The sequence below is a fragment of the Buteo buteo genome, chromosome 1 (assembly GCF_964188355.1).
Source record: "Buteo buteo chromosome 1, bButBut1.hap1.1, whole genome shotgun sequence".
In the NCBI taxonomy this organism is placed as follows: Eukaryota; Metazoa; Chordata; class Aves; order Accipitriformes; family Accipitridae; genus Buteo; species Buteo buteo.
In genome coordinates this window covers 50,029,078-50,049,650 of record NC_134171.1, presented here as the reverse complement: position 1 = coordinate 50,049,650, position 20,573 = coordinate 50,029,078, and the positions used below count along the sequence as shown (strand labels likewise).

Below are 20,573 nucleotides of genomic sequence, written 5' to 3'. Positions count from 1 at the left end.
AGACACCACTGTGATTACCTCTTGTCCTAAGGGGCTGAGCAGCTGTGCTGCTGTTTTGCAGCTTTGTCCCAGCACTTGTTCCCAACAGCATTTCTTCCTACAGGACTCATGGCTTGTCCCCTCACCCTCTGTCTAAATCCTTCTTGGGTGTCTGTTTATGGTTTGATGGCTGTCATCTCACATGGGTAGAAGGCAAGAATTACTTAGCAAGGTAACATCTTCATTAGGTCTACAAAGATCTTAAGGTAGATACCTGCCTATGAATGCTGACACCTTTCAATAGTAGTTAGGATTTTCAGACAGTGATTGTAATCTATGATCACAGAATTTAAGCATGGGGAGGCTTGGCCTGCTATCTGAAAATCATTTCCCTCAGTATTTTCTTAAACTGGGAGCAATGCTTAACTCAGAATATTCTTACGTTTTATGTCTGGCATTCTTAATAATGCAGGTATAGTGGCCACAAAGTAAACCTTCAACTTACCCACTTCGAGCTAAGGTACTCCAGCTTAGTTTTGGGGAAAAGTCTATGGGTTTTAGCAGAGATGAGACACAGTTGTAGATCTGAACTGCTCAGACTAGCACTGATTTTGATAGGTCTCTTCCCCTTCCAGTTGAAGGTAAACTTCCAATACATACTCACTATGCTGACAAACTTTATATGCTCATTACCCTGACTACACTTAAGAAATGAAATACATTCTCAGTTCTTGAAATGTTAACTTTATTAAAAAATTACCGATAATCCTGTTTTCCTTCTTTGTCTCTCATTGGTACAGTGCACCTAAAATAAAAACAAAACAAGTAAGATGTGACAAGTGGTACACCACAGAATTAGTTTTATGGTAAAAACACAAAACAAAAACTTTGCCTCATGAAGATCAGGAGAGCTTCTTAAGGCCACTTCAAAGAATGTATATATGTAAGAAGGCAGTCATTTTCACACAGACACTGCTTGATGTAGCACACAATCTGTTGTGAAAAAGCCTTGACTTTAGTAATAAATTACTATCTGTGAGGAGACTATGCTTGTGAACATTAGCTTTAGAAGACAGAAGTTCAGCAATACTACATTACCTCTCCTGATCACGTCACTAGGTATCCCTGGCACACCAAAGCTGCTATTCCTGATGTTCCTCCAAAATAAAAACTCACCCAAGCTTGGAATCAAAGGCTCTTGTTTCATTCAGAATTGTTCCTCCATTTTCAAGTTCTTCAGTTTGCCTCTGTATTTCATAGTCTGACAGAAACAAAAGAAAAAACAACAAGCTTGTTATACTGCACTATTAGCTTTTGTATACTCCACTATTTCATTTTTCAATGCTATGCAGTAATGGAATAGTTCGTTGTTTGAACCTTAATGAAATAAACAACAGTAGTTACAGGCAGAATTATCAGTCACTGTCCCTCTCTCCAGCACTGTTTTTTTTCTTTGCATGTTTTCCTCATCTTCTTTTATTCCCTTTAAATAAAAAACATTTTCTCCCAGACATTGCAGCCAAGCCGTACATTCGTAGTGACCTTCCTATCACCCAGCTGAGTTTTCTTTTGGAGATGTAATAATCATCCTTTCTTGCTTGTACCTGAGCTGCATCTGAACTTCATCCACACCACCTACCGTACTCAGCGGAAAGCAATCATCTACACTGAAGGACACAGCTACTGCTAACATATTTCAGCAGTAAACATGCTCGGCATTGAATCATCTGCTTTACTCTTCTTGTAGGCAGAGGGTTACCTCTGCAAGAAAACTGCAGAGTAACAAGGCTGCTGTCCCCACAGTACCCCACACAAAGGTTTATTCTGTCAGGGAGCAGCAAGAGCAGGGCTGCTCCACAAGGGGTGACAAGCCAGGAGCTGAGGGTGACCACAGCATGCTGGTGGTCTGAACAGCATGGGCAGAGGCATGTGCTATTAACAGGGTCCACTGACAGTCTCAGTCAAGGTGAGGGGATGAGTTGGGTCCAGGATACATCCAGGGAGTTCAGTCAGAAGCAGCAGGACGTAAGTCCAGAGACAGGACTGGGAACAAGACTACAGAACAGGTCCAAGGTCCAACAGGAGACAGGACTGAAAACTGGCACACCTGTGATGTAGCTAAGGCAAAGTCTGAAGGCCCCAGCCTGAGCTTAAATGGGACTTCTGGACCCATGGGGAAGGTGCATGGATGAAGCTAGTCAAGGCATTTAGGGCCAATTACTACACTCAGAAGGCTGACATATTTCATGTCAGACCACAAAAAATATCTACAATGCTCCTATAATGAAGCAACCATCATTTACCTACTGCTTTTGCCAGGAATCGTATGCTATTGATATTCTTCACTTCAGTCCTCACTCCATAAGGCTCTCCAGGGTGATGCACAGAAACATTGGCATCCACTCTCAGCTGACCCTCTGTAAAAGGAAACTTCATCAACAGAATAGTCTGCCCTGTAAACTAGAGTAAAAATGTTGTCATGCATTAATAAACTGCATGCTATGTGCAGAGCATTAATAGTAGACTTCCATGTGTTCAGAAAGGAGTAACAACCACGTCATCATAGCGTTCTGCTCATGATTCCATCTCAAGACTCTGCCTCTAATAATTCAAAATTTTCTGAGAATACTACTCTTGAAAAAAAAAATTACTGCTCATAATTCCTCTCAGAGAAAACTACATGGTGCAGTGCAGCACAGATCCTCTGAGCCATATAGTGATTCTGATTCACAGCTCTTCAATAAAGGGCAGAATTAGACAAGCAATTTAAAGTGGTGATTGTGAGCTTCCATTCCTCTAAAAACAGCATAAAAATACCTTTTGGAATTACAATTTGATGGACATATACTACCCTAGCATAGAACACAAGAACTTACAGTTATGTTGAACAGATTTACTAAGGTGTTCTTGGAAATTTACAGCTCAAGGACAAAATGTGAATAGTAGTGGATTTTTTTGTAATTTTCTTCCTTTCCTTCAAGAAACTGCAATCTGCCCTGCCCCCCAAATTGCCCTGGTTACCAAAAACTGAAACTGAATACAAAGTTATATATAAAAGCATCCTGCACTTTTAGTCCAAAATGGAACAATGTCCTTAGAGATCTTTAATGACTCAACCACAAGTAACTAGTAATTGTATCTTTCTAAGTTTTATCTGTCTAAAGACATCCCTTCTGAGAAGAAAAGGCTTGTCACAGTTATTCAACTAGTTAGAATAAACCACCAGGAGGGGTTATACTAAAGAGAAATATAATTTTTCCCATATTGCACAGTGAACATCTGTAGCCTTCTTCTTTGGTTTTGGTTGGTTTATTGTTTCTTTTTAATTTCAGAGATAAAAAGAAACAAACACTTACTGCTTAGATATAGTAGCATTATTAAAGAGAGCGCAAAATAACTTGGACTTAAACCTGTGAAGACATCTACCGCTTCAGAATCCATTCCGGTCAATAGATGTAAATTGACTAGAGAGGTCTCGGGACACTTTGTAAAAGTAGGCTGGATGATAGTGCACTAATTTCCTCTGCCTTCATAGAGTCTTGCCAGACATGCAAGTGAAGGACAAAGGTTCTGGAATGTCCCAACAACTCTTTGAAGAAAAGTGTTTTGCATGTGCTCCCTCTTTGAGGTGAAATGAGTACTTGCTCTAAAAGAAGAATAGTCTTGTCCTGCCCTTGCTTCATTTTGAGACATGACCTCTTCTACTTGGATGTAGGTGTCAATGTGACAAGACAATGAAGTTAATCAAGCATAAGTGAAAGGAGAGCCAGGTCCCAAATGTTCTTAAAAAAGCTTTTTTTCTTTAAGCCCAGCTTCTTTTCCTTTCACTTTGCAATGAAATCATCTTTTCATCTGTTTGTTGTTAATGAAATAACACTGATAAAACCAGGCACTTGTCTTCACTGACCACACCAGTAGAATGAAGGTAAAATATGAGAATATAAAGCCCTTATTCGAAAGAAAGTAATTATAATGAGAGAAAACCACAGTAGAAAGCCCCTAAACACCACATCGAAAAAAAATCCAAATACTTTTAAAGCCAACTATACTGGAGGAAAAATATTCCAAACACTGGAATTCTCCTCCAAAGTCAGAAATCTCACTGCGATAAAAGATATCATACTGCAATTCCAATGGCAATCTTAGGGCCAAATTCAGTTGTGATAAATGATGGTGTATATGTATGTCCATGAAGGCCTTTGAAGAAGCATGCAAACTGGCTGTTTAATATTAACAACTGTGCTCCATTTGACATGTGTAACACTAGTGAGAGAAAAGATTCAGAAACATATATAATGTCTAGCAATTATTATTTCCCCCTACATTAAATTAGATTTGCATCACTAGCCAACATTTATTGGATCCTGTTTATTGAGTAATACATGGACCGCTCTGACTCAGTTCCCTAGGAGATGCATCCACTTATACTATGGACTGAATTTGTTGCCAGAACAGCAAGGCCAACTGTCACAGGCAAAAATATGGCTTACATTTTGAACACTAATAGGTAGCTTATAATTGGCTGTATGTGTGGAGGGGATAAATGCCCAAAACTGTACTTTTAAACTCTCAAGCAGAAGCCTGCTATTTGGTAGCTGTAACCATGGGCTGGTTGTAAATTTTGGTAACATTAGGACTAAGCAAAAATGGCATGACCTGAATCCTCCAATTAACAGAGAGACATGAGACAGCATCACCTGTTCGGAGGCTGATCACACGCTGTGCTTCTGTACATCACCTATTGCAAAGACTGGGGCCTTAGGGTTCCAGAAAGAAGAGCTGGTGTCAAAAGCAGGGGTTCCCAAAAGAGGAAGTGGTCTCAGAAAGGTAGCAGTGATCTTGGCTAGAGAGATCCTGCAGGTAGGGGAGGATCCCAAAGATCATAAAGATGCATGGAGACAAATGCCAGGGAATACCTAGGACCTTGGCCTCTTAACACTTGCGACCAGTATCTGCAAGCCTGCTGCACTGCACAAACAAACACAATTTTCTGGCCTGCCTCCCCAAACCAGCAGTGATCTCCTTAGTGGGAAGAGAAATTGTGACCAAGTGAACATAATGCTGGAGGGGAGGGAGAGACAGAGTGATTGTGTGAAATGATCAAGTAGGGTAAAAGCTGCAGACTCGCTGGTTCTTAAATTAACCCCGGCACCCGTGTCTGCTATGCACTGTCATTTACTCCATCTCACCCATGACACCAGCACAAGTTTACTGCCTACACCCATTTTATGACTAGCTGTGACCTAACATGCAACTTATAAGATGATCCATGCTCCCACTACTTTGTCCCATAACTTCTGTAACTAATCCTTACTACAGATCTATTGTGCTGCAGTCCTGTGGCAAGCAAGAGAGGACAGACAGGGAGAAACACCAGAAGAACCCTGGGGACATTCCTTCCTGCCTAGGTTTATCCTGCAAAATTATTGTGTGAGGCAATATAAAATCTAGCACTGCAAAGCTCTGCAGATGAAGGCAGGCCCATAAGAACACCTGAAGCATGGCAGACATTAGGACAGACTGAGGATTCTAAGAACAACAGCTAGAAAAGGCTATGCATTATAAGCAACCACAGAGTAAAATAACCAGAAGCTGCAAAACTCTGCAAATGCAGAGAATAACTGGTGACAAGGGAACACGCCCTTCCCCCTTCTGTACCTGCCATGACTGCCTGGCTGCTCCCAAGTGTTTGAAGAATGAGCTGAAGCTCTCTGACTGCTGCAGCTGCTTCCTCCCCACAGCACATATCAGGCTCCATGACAACCTCCATGAGGCCAACTCCTATCAGGGAAAGAGACAGGAGATTTTCAACAATAGCTTTTGATCTTGGCATATTAGAGTGCAACTGGCTAAACACATGAAAGCACTTGGGCTTTTTTTGAAAAAAATAAACCCCCATGTATTATTTAGTAACTGTCACTATGGGCCTAGCTGCAGATTGCTATAAAAACTTATCCTCCTATTTTTTTAAAGACGCAGACAAACTGCAGACAATCCTCCACCCTTTGATGACATGCAGATCAGAAGAACACATTCCTCTTCTGCCCTTCTCTGAGAGAACTCCCATTTAAAGCTAATCTGATTCCAGATTCAAATTTTTTACCTTAACCTAATTTTGGAACAGAGAGAACTGTGAACAGATGTAGTCTAGTTTTTAGCTTCAGGATCCAGCTCTCAAAGAATACGAGCAGCCACAGCCCTTAACTTCAATGGACACTGTAGCACTGTGTCCCAGTCAGGCTAGGCCATCCAGGTTGCTGCCCACGTTGTGTGCTAATTTGGTTCATTCCATTTACAATTTCAAAGTTTGAAGAGAAAATCTACATTTTTTCAAAGCTAATAATTAAAAGAAACGTCTGACTCATGCACTGACAAATTCCAACAGCTGCTCCTTCTATACACAAACTTGATTCACTAGGTCTGTGATTTTTTTTTTTTTTTTTTTTTTTTTTTTTAAAACAACAACGGATGCAGTGGCAAGAGCTTAAATAGCTGAGTGGCCGTGACTGACACATACAGTTTTGAACAAACTGGAGCCAACAGATTCCTAACTTGCTATAGCCAATTGCCATCAACCAACACAAATGGGAAAGGTCCACTGCCCATTAAAACATTCAAGTATTCCCCTGCTTCAAGTGTAATGGTCATCTTGATGCATTTTTATTTTCAAGGAGAGAGACATCAGGCTGTTTTTATTTTTCACTTGTTCCCTGTCACCCATTTAGCTTTAAAGACTAATCTTACACAGAAAGGAGGAGAAAAATAGGAAAATAATCCAAGCCTACCAGCCCTATTCAAGTCAACGAGAGTCTGGCTCCTTGTGTCATCATGAAGACTCTTTCCACTGTCTTGCTCCAACTGAATTTGTTTAATCCTCACAGTTTTGGTCACCATCTGGCTCATTTTGTTGTCTATGCAGAGACTGTATGACAGTCTTCCATTCACCGCAATAGGAACTCTTTGCTGAGTGATTTGATAGCCAGCCTGTCAACAAAATTAGCTTTATACTCAAATAAAACATTCACTTTTCAGAAAGCAGCAGCATGACCAAGTGCAAATATTATAGACTAAGAACAAAACTGAAAATGCAACAACTTCTTAGTGACCTATATAAGAAGATGGAACACACGCACATATAAATTCAGAAGTTATTTTGCTTAGCTGGAAAGGAAGCAAGCTAGAAGATGGGTCTAGAATTTGACATAACTGTGAGAAGCTGGAGGTCTGGAAAAAATAAGAGCACTCCTCAATACAGACAAGTATAAGATACCATACTAATGCAGAAATAATCAATAATCAACTGCACAACCACTTGCCAAGGATGACATAAATTTCACTGATACTGCCTTGGGGCAGGAAATGGACTAGAAGAGGTTCTTCCACGCCTGTGGTTCCCTGATCATGTCTGAAGCCAGTTACCACACTCCATCCCCAAGCTGGGACTATCACTCATCCTCCCATCAGGCTGAATATCTCTCTCCACTTGTTCAGAACTTTACTTATTAGAGGGGAGGCGAGAGAGAGGGAAGGGGGGGTGGAAATCAAGAAAATGAGAAAGCTCAATTTCATTAATGTAGCAATTTAAAAGATAGACACTGCAACCCCACATAAGGCACACAGCTGGTAAATGCCACCTCATGCCTGGGACTCCACTCAAAGGGGAAACTGCTAGCCAGAAAGGGGGCTGCCAGTGACAAGGTATTGGAATAACTGCAATGATGTATAAATACAGAAGTGAATTGATTACTCTGTTGAGGTAGGGTCCCCATCTCTTCCTCCTTCCTAGCCTGCTTGTGCCTGCAGAGGTGAGAATTAAAAAAAAAAAAAAAAAAAAAAAAAAAGCCTGCCAGATTTCAATGAATTGGGAGGAGCATTTGCGTATTTTGCAGGGAGGACGAGCTTACTCTTAAAAGGTAGAGATGGTGACAGTGCATTGGAATGGAGAACAATGGTCTGGCCCTGTGAACAGCTCAATTTATATATGCAATGAAGTGCATGACCTTCTAGCCATAATCACTATGAGAAAAATAAAATAACTGATTCTATGCAGCCTATGCTAATCACACAGCTCTTCCCATCTCCTAAAACTTCTCATTAAAGTGATTTTTGTAAAGGCTGAAATAGTGAGTGACAATAAATAACAAGAATCCCATCTCCCATCCAAAGCCCCATTTTCAGGAGTAACAATAATCCCATTGTCAAATGACCCTAAGAGCTGGATTTATTTTATCTGTTCTATACAGCTCATTAGCCTAAACTCTGCATCTTATTACAGGGTTCCTGACTAGATGTTTCACTATGAAATGCAAGTCGGGCCATTTATTGTCAGTGCTTAAACTGGAGAAGTCAGGCAGTAGAAAGCCAGAATTACATGTTTGAAGCTAATAAAATGTGTCAGCATCTCCTTTAACCCAATTTCCAAGCTTATCTGACAGAGGATCCTGTAACTCATGTCTGCAGACGATGGCAGCCCATTTGGTGCTGTACAGACCTTCTTCCACCTCACTCTTCTCTAAACACATGGATGTGGTTTCTTTCTTATGACAACATTCTTCCATATAGCTTCTATGCAGTAGACTGATATCAGCAGACATCACAAGAATATGAGAGATTGTTTTCAGTTTAACAGCGGAAGCACCAAAGGCTTGCAAACAAGTTTGCGATGTTTTTGGTGTTTCTTTATGATGTGTAAAGGAATTCTGAAAGTTGTTTGTATGTCCTGCTATTTTACTTTTTTCTCCTTCAGGTCTGGAAATGGGCTTTAAGATAGCATTACAAGTAAGAAAAAAAAAGTATTGGCAATTCAAACTGGTAAGTTTGTGGTTTACATTCCCAGTAGCTCACTACAGAGCCCCCAACAAAAGGGCCTCTTAATGGCTCACAAACATTAGCAAAGTTATCCACAGAAACCAAATCAGTAATTATATCAACTTCACAGAAGAGCCACAAGTTCCCAACCTGGAAGAAAACAGAACAGAAATCTCTTCTGAGATCCAGGTCTCCAGTGGACAGCTATAGCATAGTTCTCTTTCTAAGATGGGAAGCAACTGTATTTGAATATGTTTAGTGTAACTTCAAAATATTTCCAGTGCCTGAACAAAATAGTGGGAGAGAAAGTAGGCTGGTGAATAATACAGCACCTCTACACTTTAATATAGGACCTGAGAAATCTCCCACTCTGCTTCTCCAGATGTCCAGGACACCTCACCTAAAGAGAGGATAAGCTAACATGCCTGATCTTTCTCAGATAAAATAGAAATAGATTTTTTTATTTTAGTGCAGTCATCAGATCTTCAGCCCAAAATAAGAGGAAGTAAAACTAGTGTCCTCCCTTTGACAGGTTAGTGTTAAACTGAACATTCAGTACAAATAAGCTGACAGAAAAAAAAAAGTTTAAAATAAGAAAGGTTTAATTTCATTAAAATAGCAAAGAAGGGTCAAACACTGCTGCATCCTGTTGCAAAGTCAGGAGTCAGGTTCTTAAATTATTTCAATATTTCTACGCCCATATCAAGTGCAGCAAAATGCAGTTGACTTCCAGTGACACCTTCTACCAAATGTGAAAGCTACCAACAAACCATACTGCAAAGACTCAGTTTCTCAGTTTGCTTTTTTTTTAATTTATTGGAACCACTGACTGAGAAAGTTTTAAAGGGAAATTAAGTATTTTTAAGTCCCTAAGCACACACAAGAAAGACACTATTATGTTTATACCACTGGAACCTGTGTTTGTTATACATTCACTTTAAATGAAGAACTATTATCAGACTGCTTTTACCCTAACAGACAATTAGTACTAAACACCAGGAAGGGAGAACTTAAGGGGCAAAGCAGCTCCAGCTCCCAATTCAATTACATTAAGCTACTGGAATCGTGCAGCTAAGCAAGGAGTCAGCAATCAGAGCAATCATATTTAATCAGTGAGCACTAGGGTACAGCTGTCTGCTCATAAGGGCACAGTGCAGCATCCTGCTGGAGTGAGCAGAACACTGACTGAAAACAGAAAAAGCATCTCTTCACTCATCCCCTATTGCCATCCGTACTCCAGACTTGACCTTTCCTACAGCTGTAAAGGGACCAGCCATACTGTGTACTTACAGGCAGATCTGCATAGAAATAGTGTTTTCTGTCAAACAAGGACTTCTTGTTTATGCTGCAGTTGAGTGCCAGGCCTGTCATCACTGCTGCTTCTACACATCTCCTGTTGAGAACCTAAGGAAACATGACACATGGTTTTTGCTCAGATACTCAGTATGTAACAAATGTGTCTCCCACACATTGCCTTATATGGAGCATACATTCAATTTTGCTTGCCTTCAGCCACCACTAGATCTCTTTCCTTGTGTGGGTAGTTCTTATTCATCATTGAAGTCATGGTAGCTACAAATGTGCAAAGCTTTTAAGATGAAAAAACAAGCCATTCAGCCTTTTGTCATGCCACACAAGGAGGCATGCACTGTTCTGGCTTGCTACTTTTGCAAACATTCCAGTACTTTTGAATCTTAGAGGGTGCAAGAGACAAACCATGGCAAATGGTAACTGACTTGTAACTAGCTGTCAACTCATACTGGGAACTGGAAACACAGGGGATTTGGATTAGGGAACTGCAGTGCCATTTCAGTAAAACACTACAGTACACTTGTAACCACAGAACCACATCGAATTCATGAGTATCTACAGGTAGATTTCAATGCTTTGCTTAAGCAGGATGAAATTAAGCACACTTACATGCTGCTGTGGTTTAACCCCAGCCAGCAACTAAGCACCACACAGCCACTCACTCACTCCTCCCTTCCCCACCCCAGTGGGATGGGGAGGACAACTGAAAACAAGTAAAACTCATGGGTTGAGATAGTAGAGTTTAATAATTGAAATAAAAAGAGACAATAATAACAATAATAACAATAATAACAATAATAATAATAATAATAATAATAAAAAATATACCAAAAAGTGAGTGAAACATAACCTGAGAAAGACAAGTGATGCACAGTGCCAATTGCTCACCACTCACTGACCAATGCTCAGCCAGTCCCTGAGCAGCGATCTGCCCCTCCCAGCCAACTCCCCCCAGTTTATATACTGGACATGATGTCACATGGTATGGAATACCCCATTGGCCACTTTGGGTCAGCTGCCCTGGCTGCGTCCCCTCTCAACTTCTTGTGCCCCTCCAGCCTTCTTGCTGGCAGGGCATGAGAAGCTGAAAAATCCTTAATATAAACACTACTTAGCAACAACTAAACACATCGGTGTGTTAACAACATTATTCTCATACTAAATCAAAAACACAGCACTGTACCAACTACTAGGAAGACAATTAACCCAGCCAAAACCAGGACACATGCTTTGCTAAAACAGAACCAAAGAGACATCAATTGATCTCATGGCTACAAGTATACATGCATTTCCATTACCCAGGTAACCCATGGGATTAAGGTTCTTGCAGAATGCCACGTGATCTGAAGACCCAGTATGGCCTTCAGGAAGAAATAAAGGAGTTAAATGCAGTTTCTCACCATAGACCCATCACTCTCAGTGCTACACCCTTCTAACTCCTCAGCAGTGTCAGGATCCAGAGGAAAAAGAAAATTCCACTCCAAAGAGTACTAACAAGCAATGTTTCAAAGTTATGTTTTTCCCAATGTGCTCTCATTAATTTAATGGTTGGTTTAACTAACACCAAATGGATAAAACTAAAAAAAAAAGTAAGACTGAATTTGCCTTAGTACAACTCTGACATGCTCACACTTACAGTATTTTAAAACAGGAACAGAACTTTATCCAACTTATTCTGCACTGTACAGCTGCCAAGAAGTCAACTTCCAGCAGGACCATTAAAGGGGCACATTATGTAAAAGAATCTACATGACTTCATCTGCATTGACCAGAACATAAAAGGCCTAAATAATGTCTTCTTCAATGTTTCTGACAGTATTTGCTTTTTATATTCTCCAGCCCGATTTCTGAAAACAGATTAAGCAACTGTACATTTCCCATCATCCCATGTCTTCAGCTGGAAAAAGAATCTCTTTGCTTCACTCATCTAATATTTCAAAAATCAAAATAATAAGAGAAAATATAAAAAACTCTTCATGTAACAGAAACTTAAAAATTGCTTATACAGAAAAGAAATTAAATATTTAAGACATTTAACGAGGGAACTTTCAGATCTTTAGTGTAGCTATATATGGCTAACTAGAACACATCATCTGTTTCAGGCATATTTTATTTATTAAAAAATTTAAAAGATACATAAAGCAAATTTTAAACAAGAAAAAAGGAAGAACCATTTCCCTTTGAAATACTGATCCACAGCAAAATAAATGCAATTAGTCCTGACTGTAATCTAAAGCAAAATTGGTAACTACGAAATATTAATTTATTTTAGTATCATAGCAGCAGTTCATTATATAGGAGATGCTCCTGTTTTCAGCAATTAAATGCTTCCAGACAGTACAGATACTTTTTTTTTACTGTTCAAGGAAACTTGTAACAGTGCTAGTCAAATTGTTCAATGTTTAAAATATCATAATATTTCTAAATACACAGGCAAAATTTCCTCCTACTAAAACCTTATGGCATGATCCTGTTCAGCTTTACAAATTAGGGAGGACCATGACAGTCAGCTCTTTAACAACTGGTCACCAGAAACCATTAAGGCTTCCATAAAGCCTGGGTAGACTCAAAACACCACTGTGTCAAAGTAGTGAACTGGTGTCTTGCTACATTTCCTGATGGTGCGGGGGTTGTAACTGATTGTAATTGGAGAAGGAGACAAAACCCAACTCCAGAGTGTTCATAATCAGACGGCTCTCTACTTCCTCAAAAATCAAAACTTATCTGTTTAATACTGCTCCATTTCTGAAGGACAACTACTACCCATTCCAGTGATCATGGCTGTGCACATAAAGCAGACTTGTTTAAGCAAACTACTACTTTTCCTTCAAAAAAGCCTAGCTTTTCAAATAATCTGCAATAATAAACATCAATTCAGTATGTGAAACTTCCCATACTAATGACCTAGAATAAGTCCCCCAAGCTTGTTTATGCAGTAAGCTGTTATTAAGTTGACAGCTTTGACTAGCACCAAAGATTTAAATTACTGGCTTGAACTGACAAGCTGCCAGTCTGGTATGTTAGCAAAGTGCTGGCCTTGAAAGCAAGCTGTGTAGTTCCTGCAATGGCTATGGACAAAACACAAGAGCCTATCAAGCCTTCTTAAATACATCTGGTCTTCTAAAATGGAAGCATCTCTCCTAGGCATTTATTTAAAGAAATTCCTAGAGAGCTATCACAAAAGGAAATGTAAGTTGTTTGTATTAGAAACTCATGAGAAACCTTAACAATGGCATCACACCACCAGCACCATTTCCCTTGTAGCTACACTATCCTGCTAGAGCACCATGGTAACTGAGCGCTAAAGGAATGAAAGAACAATGCAACCAAGATGTCTCTTATTCTTTATAGCTAGTTCACAAGTAGAAAGACTCCTTTAAAAATTTATCATCTTTATTTGCAAGGTCAGTTTAGTCAAGACCTTGGTTTTAAATACAAGACTACTCAATAGCTATAGAAAACTATACACAATACCTTCAACAGCATAAACATCCACCAAAAGCAATTTTTTAACAGTTTTTTCTTTAACAGCATGTTTACTCCTTATGTTAATACATTAGAGAAAGCTGGCCCCCATTTAGGTGAAGAGATATGTTTCTATATTTAGCAAATGATAATTTTTACATTTTAAAGAGAGTAGATATGCAGCTTCTTGTTTTGCTAATGAGTATTATATAGGATAAGTTGTGGGGAAAAAATTAAGAAACATCTAGATCTCTCTCCTGGAAAAAGTTTATTTTTGCTAGCTTTAAAAAAAAAAAAAGTAATCTTTGCAATAACAGTGGCACCCAGGAAGCCTAAGTTATGGAACAAAGTATTCCTTGTACTAAACACATAAAATTAAAATAATTCCCCAGAAATTTTAGAAGTTTTTGGTTCTAGGTCACACATTATTCATAAATAATTAATAAAGTAGATTTCATATTAATTGGCTATCTTAAGACCTTCATTCCTACTTATAATCATGAAGAAATCAGCCTTAATCAGATTAACTACAGGACTGTTTATCTAAGAAACATTTAATTTTAGCTCCTTTTCATTCAAAATAACAGCTGGAAGAAGGAAGTAGTGCAAGGTACTTAGCCAGCTCTCTGTAGACCAGGCAGTAATATTTAGAAACCTCAACAGATAGATCTAATCATATTTCCCAGTACTCCCATTTCATATCAGTCTAATTTTTATTTCCTTCCACTAATGGATATACTCAGTCTTACTATTCTTGCTGTGTTAAAAGTATCAACTTCCTCCAATATATGGTTCTTCGAAGTGCAATCATAAGTTAAACTTCAAAATAAACTCCTCTTGTATCTACTTAGTCTAAATGTAATTGTGACTGTTCAGTCTGACACTGCAGATGAGTACTTCAATGCAGTGTTCTTCCTTGGCCCCCTCCCATGCACACGGAAGGGCATAACTGTCTTTTAGCTATGCATGTACAGAACATACATTACAATAAATTAAGAGCTAACCATTTCCCAAATGACCCATTTATTTCAACAGGTCTAGAACCAGACCCCATCCCTCTAAGCATACAGTAAAAATTTAAAAAACAAGCCAAAGTAAATTTTGTCATTTGTTTGGTCTGCAAAGAGTCCACATATTCCAAAAACAAAGGTCTCTAACTGCAGGAGAAATCTAAATAGAAGGCCAGCTTCAGTTTAGGGTCTTCTGCATTTCAGTACAGCATCTACTTCACAGCATATTTCCTACCCTAATATGAACATTATGTTTGTATCCCTGGGCAAAGCAGCAAGACAGTAGAGGAGGAAGCACCAGACATTTTAAATTAAGATCTTAGATTAATAGAAAGAGGTTTCAGCTTAAGAAGAGAACAAAATGGAAACTGGGAAGCTGAGGCAGCAAAGGAAGATTGGGGCGGTGGGTGGGCAGGTGGCATGAAATATACGTTAATACATTTTGTAACTTTATCTTCCTGCAGTCTGGTACCGAAGATGTATGCTGCTATACAAAACACATTATTATTCCTAACCTTGTCTGGTGGCAAAGTTGGCTTAGAGTGGTCTAGCACACACTCATTCAAGTCGTTATCTTAAACCCAGACAACTCTGACATTTTAAGAAGCACCCAGCTCCCAAACATGTTACTTTATGTGTACTCAAAGAATAGGAGGGCACACTTTCTCGAAGCTGAAGAGCTAGTCTGAGAGTTCATATCACAAGGTTTAGAATTGGAGGAAGCATCTTCCAATGTCAGTGATGACCAGAAAAATTCAGCAGCAGTAGGGAGAAATGCTGACCCCTGGGAATAAGAAAAAAGGAAGGTATCACCAGATACAAAGCTATTTAAATACTGACCAACCTCTGGGTTGCTCAGCCCTTTGAGACAGGGGTTGCTAGAAAAACACAGAAGGAAAATTTTATTCCGACCACTGTGTGGCCAAAGGGCTCAATGGTCTCAGTGGAATAAATCTGTTTTCTGGAGTGGCAGGGAAGCAAGCCAATCCAGTAGCACTGCCCCGAACTATTGATCTTTGTGTCTCAGATCCCAGCAGCAGCAGCTAAAACCAAATAAACTTCTACCATGCAGAACCGGTTCCACGCAGGAGAACCCACAGGGAAGACAAAACAATGGTGATAACATGGTTCATGATATCCACAATCAAACACTGTGCTTCTATGGTGTTCCCACCAAGAAGTCCAGTATCCCTCTAAAATCCATGCCCTCCCTGTTGACAGCAGTGTTCTGCGTTTGCCACATCTTTTCCTGACCTGTTATAAGGATGGTCCCTCTCTTAACGCCAGTTGAAATTTAAACCATCGATAATGGTATCTGATCCAGGACAAGTTAAATACAGGAAGATCCAGGGAAAACACTTCACTGCTTCTGGAGGTAGGGGACTGAGCAATGGCTAAAACCTAAATTACAGAATGTGGTAAAATCCAAAATCAACCAGAGTTTTGAGGTGGACCTTCTCAGACCTTTTTTCCTACACTGAGCTCCACAAAAAAGGCTAAAAAAGGCTTTTAAACATGAATAACATCTGCCTTCTTCACTATAACCTAGATTGTTTAACTTGTAAAATAGAGAAAATTCATAACACTTAGGACAGAACAGAGTTTATAAAGCAACCCCTGCCCTGTTTACCCTTGCAGATGGTCCTTTGCTTGTAGGCTTGGGGAGGGCCAGCTCTGTGGTTTTCTGAGTCGTAACAAATTCTGACCTTTGATACACATTGACTGTCATTTTCTGTCATTTCTAAGTCTTGGCTATCTGCTCGCTGCTCCTTCTTGCAATCTTTGCATGTCTGAAAGCCCATACTAAACACACACTAAAAATTCCCAGCCCTTTGCTCCAACTCCCTCATCCCTTTTTCCTCCATTTGCCGTCTCCTGAAAAACGCTTATTCGCTCTCCAAAGAACTAGCCATCTTTCCCTCCAGGCTGACCCAGATGTCTTAAGAAAGCAAAACATACAAATTGAGAGTAAACCAGAAGTGGTCTATCACACATAGAGACAAGAATATACTAATTCAGGAAAACAATAGGCGACATAATGCAACAAGTCTTGCAAAAAGCTATTAGGAAAGCAAAGTAAAATTCTTTGTTCATAACAAAGTTGTTCTGGAACAGCAGAACCAACTAAGACTAATTTCCTATAAATAATTGCCCTAGTTTGTTTTACCTAAGTGTTACCTCAGTAACACCCTCTCCTTCATGATTCCCCCATCTTCTCTCCATTTCATCAAACATCCCAAATTGAGTATAAAGCATCACAAATATCTGAATAGCAGCAGCCCAACCAAATAAAGCTGAGAGCAGTGGGGAGAAGAGAGAAGAGAGAAGAGACTCAACTACTAATTTCCTCTTCATTTGCTTGCTAATATATTCACAAAAACCTCTACAAACCTGAAATTTTTTGAGGCAAATTTGGCTGAAGTTGGCAGTGAAACTGCAAAACTAGCATTTCTGTATAGAAAACAATGGTTGCAGTGTCAAAATCTGCACGTGTAACTAATAAACGCAAGTTGCAGAAGCTTACATAATCCTCTCAAAATCAAATACATGGTCATAATATATTTAAGGTGGCTGATAATCAGAGAGAACACAAAGAAATTAATTTTACCCCAGGAACCAATTACAGCCCAATTGCACCGAGATAGGTTTCAAACAAAATACATAAACCTGATGGTTACACAACATTACAGGAGACAGCTAACCATGAAGGGAACAAAAACCCAGCCTACAATTATCTGTCATTACTGTTGGACAATGTTTCCTAAATACCTTTCAAGGAAAAAACTCTTCAAAGAAAAAATTGTTAAGAACAAAGCAGCAAGATGTCAGTTTGCAAAGTTAAAATGCTAACAAATTGGTAGAACCATGATTGTTACAGAAACTTTTGCTTAAGAGAGCACTGCTTTCATAAACATATATACAATACCTTTGATTTCCTTAAAGGGAATCACCTGGAACCAGACTGTTTGTCTACATACTGAGAGAAAATTAAACACTTAAGAATGCCAGAGCACATATAGTGCCTGGTAAGAGAAGTAATAGAAATTTGCCCACAGAAAACCCACTCACAGTTCGAACTTAAAGAAATTCCCAGTGCACTAAGAAAAACTACTGCAAAAAGCTAACGTGTGTTTCAGCAGCAATTTCAGACTGAATTCAGAAAGAGGGGACACTGATCTGTCTAATTGTCAGGTAATGGTCATGCTGTCCAAAAGTATCAAACATGGCACAATAACTGCAGTAACAGAACTGTGTGTAAGAAAGGAATCAAAATACTACAAACTCCTGCTCCCTGCTAAGAAGTAGAAAAATATCTGGATAAAGCAAAAGGTAAAGAAATAAAACCCCCCCAAAAAACAACAACAACAAAAAAACGACACAAAAAGAGATAAGAGGAAAATACATAGATAACATCAGTGATGCATTGAAGGATCTACTGAAAGAGGTGATAGCAAGATGTTTTATCAACGCAATGCCGTTCTAACTGGCAAGTTTACATCAGCCAGAGGGATCTGTTAAGGATGAACAGGAAAGCCAACAAGAACAACAAAAAGAAAGAGAGCTCAGTAGGTAGCACAGTTACTGAGGTGTTAAGGAGACAAAGCCCTACAGGAATTGTTAGCCTTGACAAAAAGATTAAAACACCGAGAATGAGTGTCAGAACTTCTCTCAAATAAACCAGACATAGCAAAAAGCAAGAGAAAACCTTACAGAGGACTCCTTCAAAGCTTAAGAGAAGAGCAACAAACGTCACCAAATACTTCAAAGCACAAAAGCAGAGGCGTCTCCAGAAAAATGGCATTTACAGGTAAGTACAAAATAAAGCTAAGCTAAGCAACAGCAGTAACTGAGGAAGTGTAACCCTTCTCAGATCCCACTGAAGCAGATTAGCTCCACGGGTAACCCCGGGGCTGTGAATGATCCTAGGAAAGAGAAAGAAACAGAATGAGGAACAACCCTCACCATAACCCAGCCCTAAAAGTCAGCTGAAGCAGGCCTCCCCCATCTTTCAAATACCTCTCCTAACCAGTACAACAGTGTTGAACTGATTACAGCTTGAAATTATGTAGGCAGGCTTTAATCCATCATGCACTTAGAAATTTAAGGGTCTATGAACTGCAAAGACATTCTCAGGGAGCAATGGTTTGAAAGCCTATTTCGTTCCCCTAGTTTTTTTCTAAATTATGTGGGATTTTCTTTTTAGAGGCTTACTGGGACTGTAAATCCAGCAAGCTGGGACTGCGTGAGCAACAAAAGAATGCATGTAGAAAACCCAAATATTATCAGGAAAGAAAGGACTGCAACAGAAAGGTGCCATCAATTTCTAAGAAAATATCTCCTTTTTTCCCCTAAGTACAATTATTACAGTTTTACTGAAAGAAGTAACAAGCAGTTAAAGTGAACCTAGACATAAGTAAATGGTTTAAAACAAGCATGAACTCACTTTTTCCTTCAGGTATGGCCACTAATTTATTTTTAGAGGAGAGCTCATGGATACAACAATCTAGGCATCACGTCATTTCAAAGAAAAGAAGAAAATTTATACAAAGGAAGCTAAACCAACATGCATACAAAGACCAGAAGATTGTCCAGTTCCCCAAGAAAGGTGCATGCAATTAAAAATGTAGTTATCAAAAGTCAAGCTAAGCAGCAGGTTTTTTTCAAAGCAAAGTAGTACAAGAAGGGAGTAAATTCATATGCATGCCAGCAGGAATGTCAAAACAAAACTGAAAGCACAAGTTGGTAAAGCAGCTGTTGCAATCACCAGACTTAACAGGCACAGGATATCAAAAAATCTAGTTTCATGCTGTATAGCATAAATCCTGGTCTCAAATGCTGTTTCTGTTCCAATATGTATAGCTGGCAGACAGATCCACCAAAATCTCACACAAACCTCTCAGTACTTTTGAAAGCAAATGCATCAGGTAAATTTTGTATATTAATGATATCTAAAATTCATCATAAAGTCTGATAATCTATCACCCAAGGCATCTGGAAAAACAGTGGGTATCTGTCACTGTCGAGGATGGAGGCAGTGTCAATACAGGAAGGGGAACTAAAGCACCCTCCACATCTCCAAACTGGGTACTAACCCTGTTGCATCCCTGGGCAGCCATCTCAACAGCAGGCTGGGGAAGGCAACAGCATGATACACGTGCTCTCCGCTACTGTGCAGCATTGTAGTGACATTCCTGAGCTTTGGAGAAGTCAGAGTTTGGAGTTTAAGTTGCCAGTGGTGCAATACCAGAAGGATCAAGGGCTAATAACTGTTCTAGCCCTGCTTTCTTCCACGAAAACGTGTATCTGGTTGCCCAACTGTCATATGGGTAAGAGAAGATACAATAGGACCCAAATGCATCCTTCTAACACTATTTACAGTAGGAAAACTAAAGGAGTTTAAAACAAGAGGATATGAAAATCTCAGTACAGGATAGCAATGAGTGAGTTGTCAAGCCCTCAAGGATGTCGAGTGGACAGGAAAAAAATGTATATTCAGATAAAATCATGCATCTCATGACATTCTACAGCAGTGTTCAACACCAATCTTAGTCTGTTTCTTGAGGTCAGAAGGTATTTACCTTTCTTCATTAGAAAGAGTGCTTGATCATTACCAAGTGTTTCCAAAAACTCTATCTTAAAAAAAAGATAAAACAGATGCTGTTCACACTGTGAAGAGAATGAAATGCAAATGCATGAGAAGGTGTCAAAAATTTCAAAATACTTAAGACTCCAGGGCTAACATTCATTCAAATCTTATTAGTTTAAACCTTGGTTATGTAAATCCTAGATTATTTCTTAGTACACTTGCCTACAAAGAAATAGGATCAGGCTTTCACTTTAGTCATGTAGGAGACAAATGTAAAATGTGCATCTTTTCATGTGATTAGCAAGAAAGACTGTAAGCACAGACAAAAAGGTTTCAGCCTTTAGCTACTACATCTACCATCTTATTTCTGTACCTGAGCTATAATTAACCTTTAGTCAGCCACCTCCATCATG

General features: G+C 39.3%; 1 protein-coding gene across 2 annotated transcripts in view; it reads right to left on the bottom strand.

The window, feature by feature from the left end:
• GATB (glutamyl-tRNA amidotransferase subunit B) overlaps positions 1-20,573 on the bottom strand; it is a 43,454-nt gene that overhangs the window by 17,456 nt on the left and 5,425 nt on the right. For both annotated transcript variants that reach the window (XM_075029753.1, XM_075029761.1), the window contains exons 3-8: positions 10,078-10,191; positions 6,765-6,963; positions 5,638-5,760; positions 2,283-2,396; positions 1,156-1,240; positions 740-784 (exon numbers count right to left, since the gene is read on the bottom strand). In XM_075029753.1, coding sequence (XP_074885854.1) covers positions 740-784; positions 1,156-1,240; positions 2,283-2,396; positions 5,638-5,760; positions 6,765-6,963; positions 10,078-10,191 — 680 coding nt within the window. The remainder of the gene's footprint in view (positions 1-739; positions 785-1,155; positions 1,241-2,282; positions 2,397-5,637; positions 5,761-6,764; positions 6,964-10,077; positions 10,192-20,573) is intronic.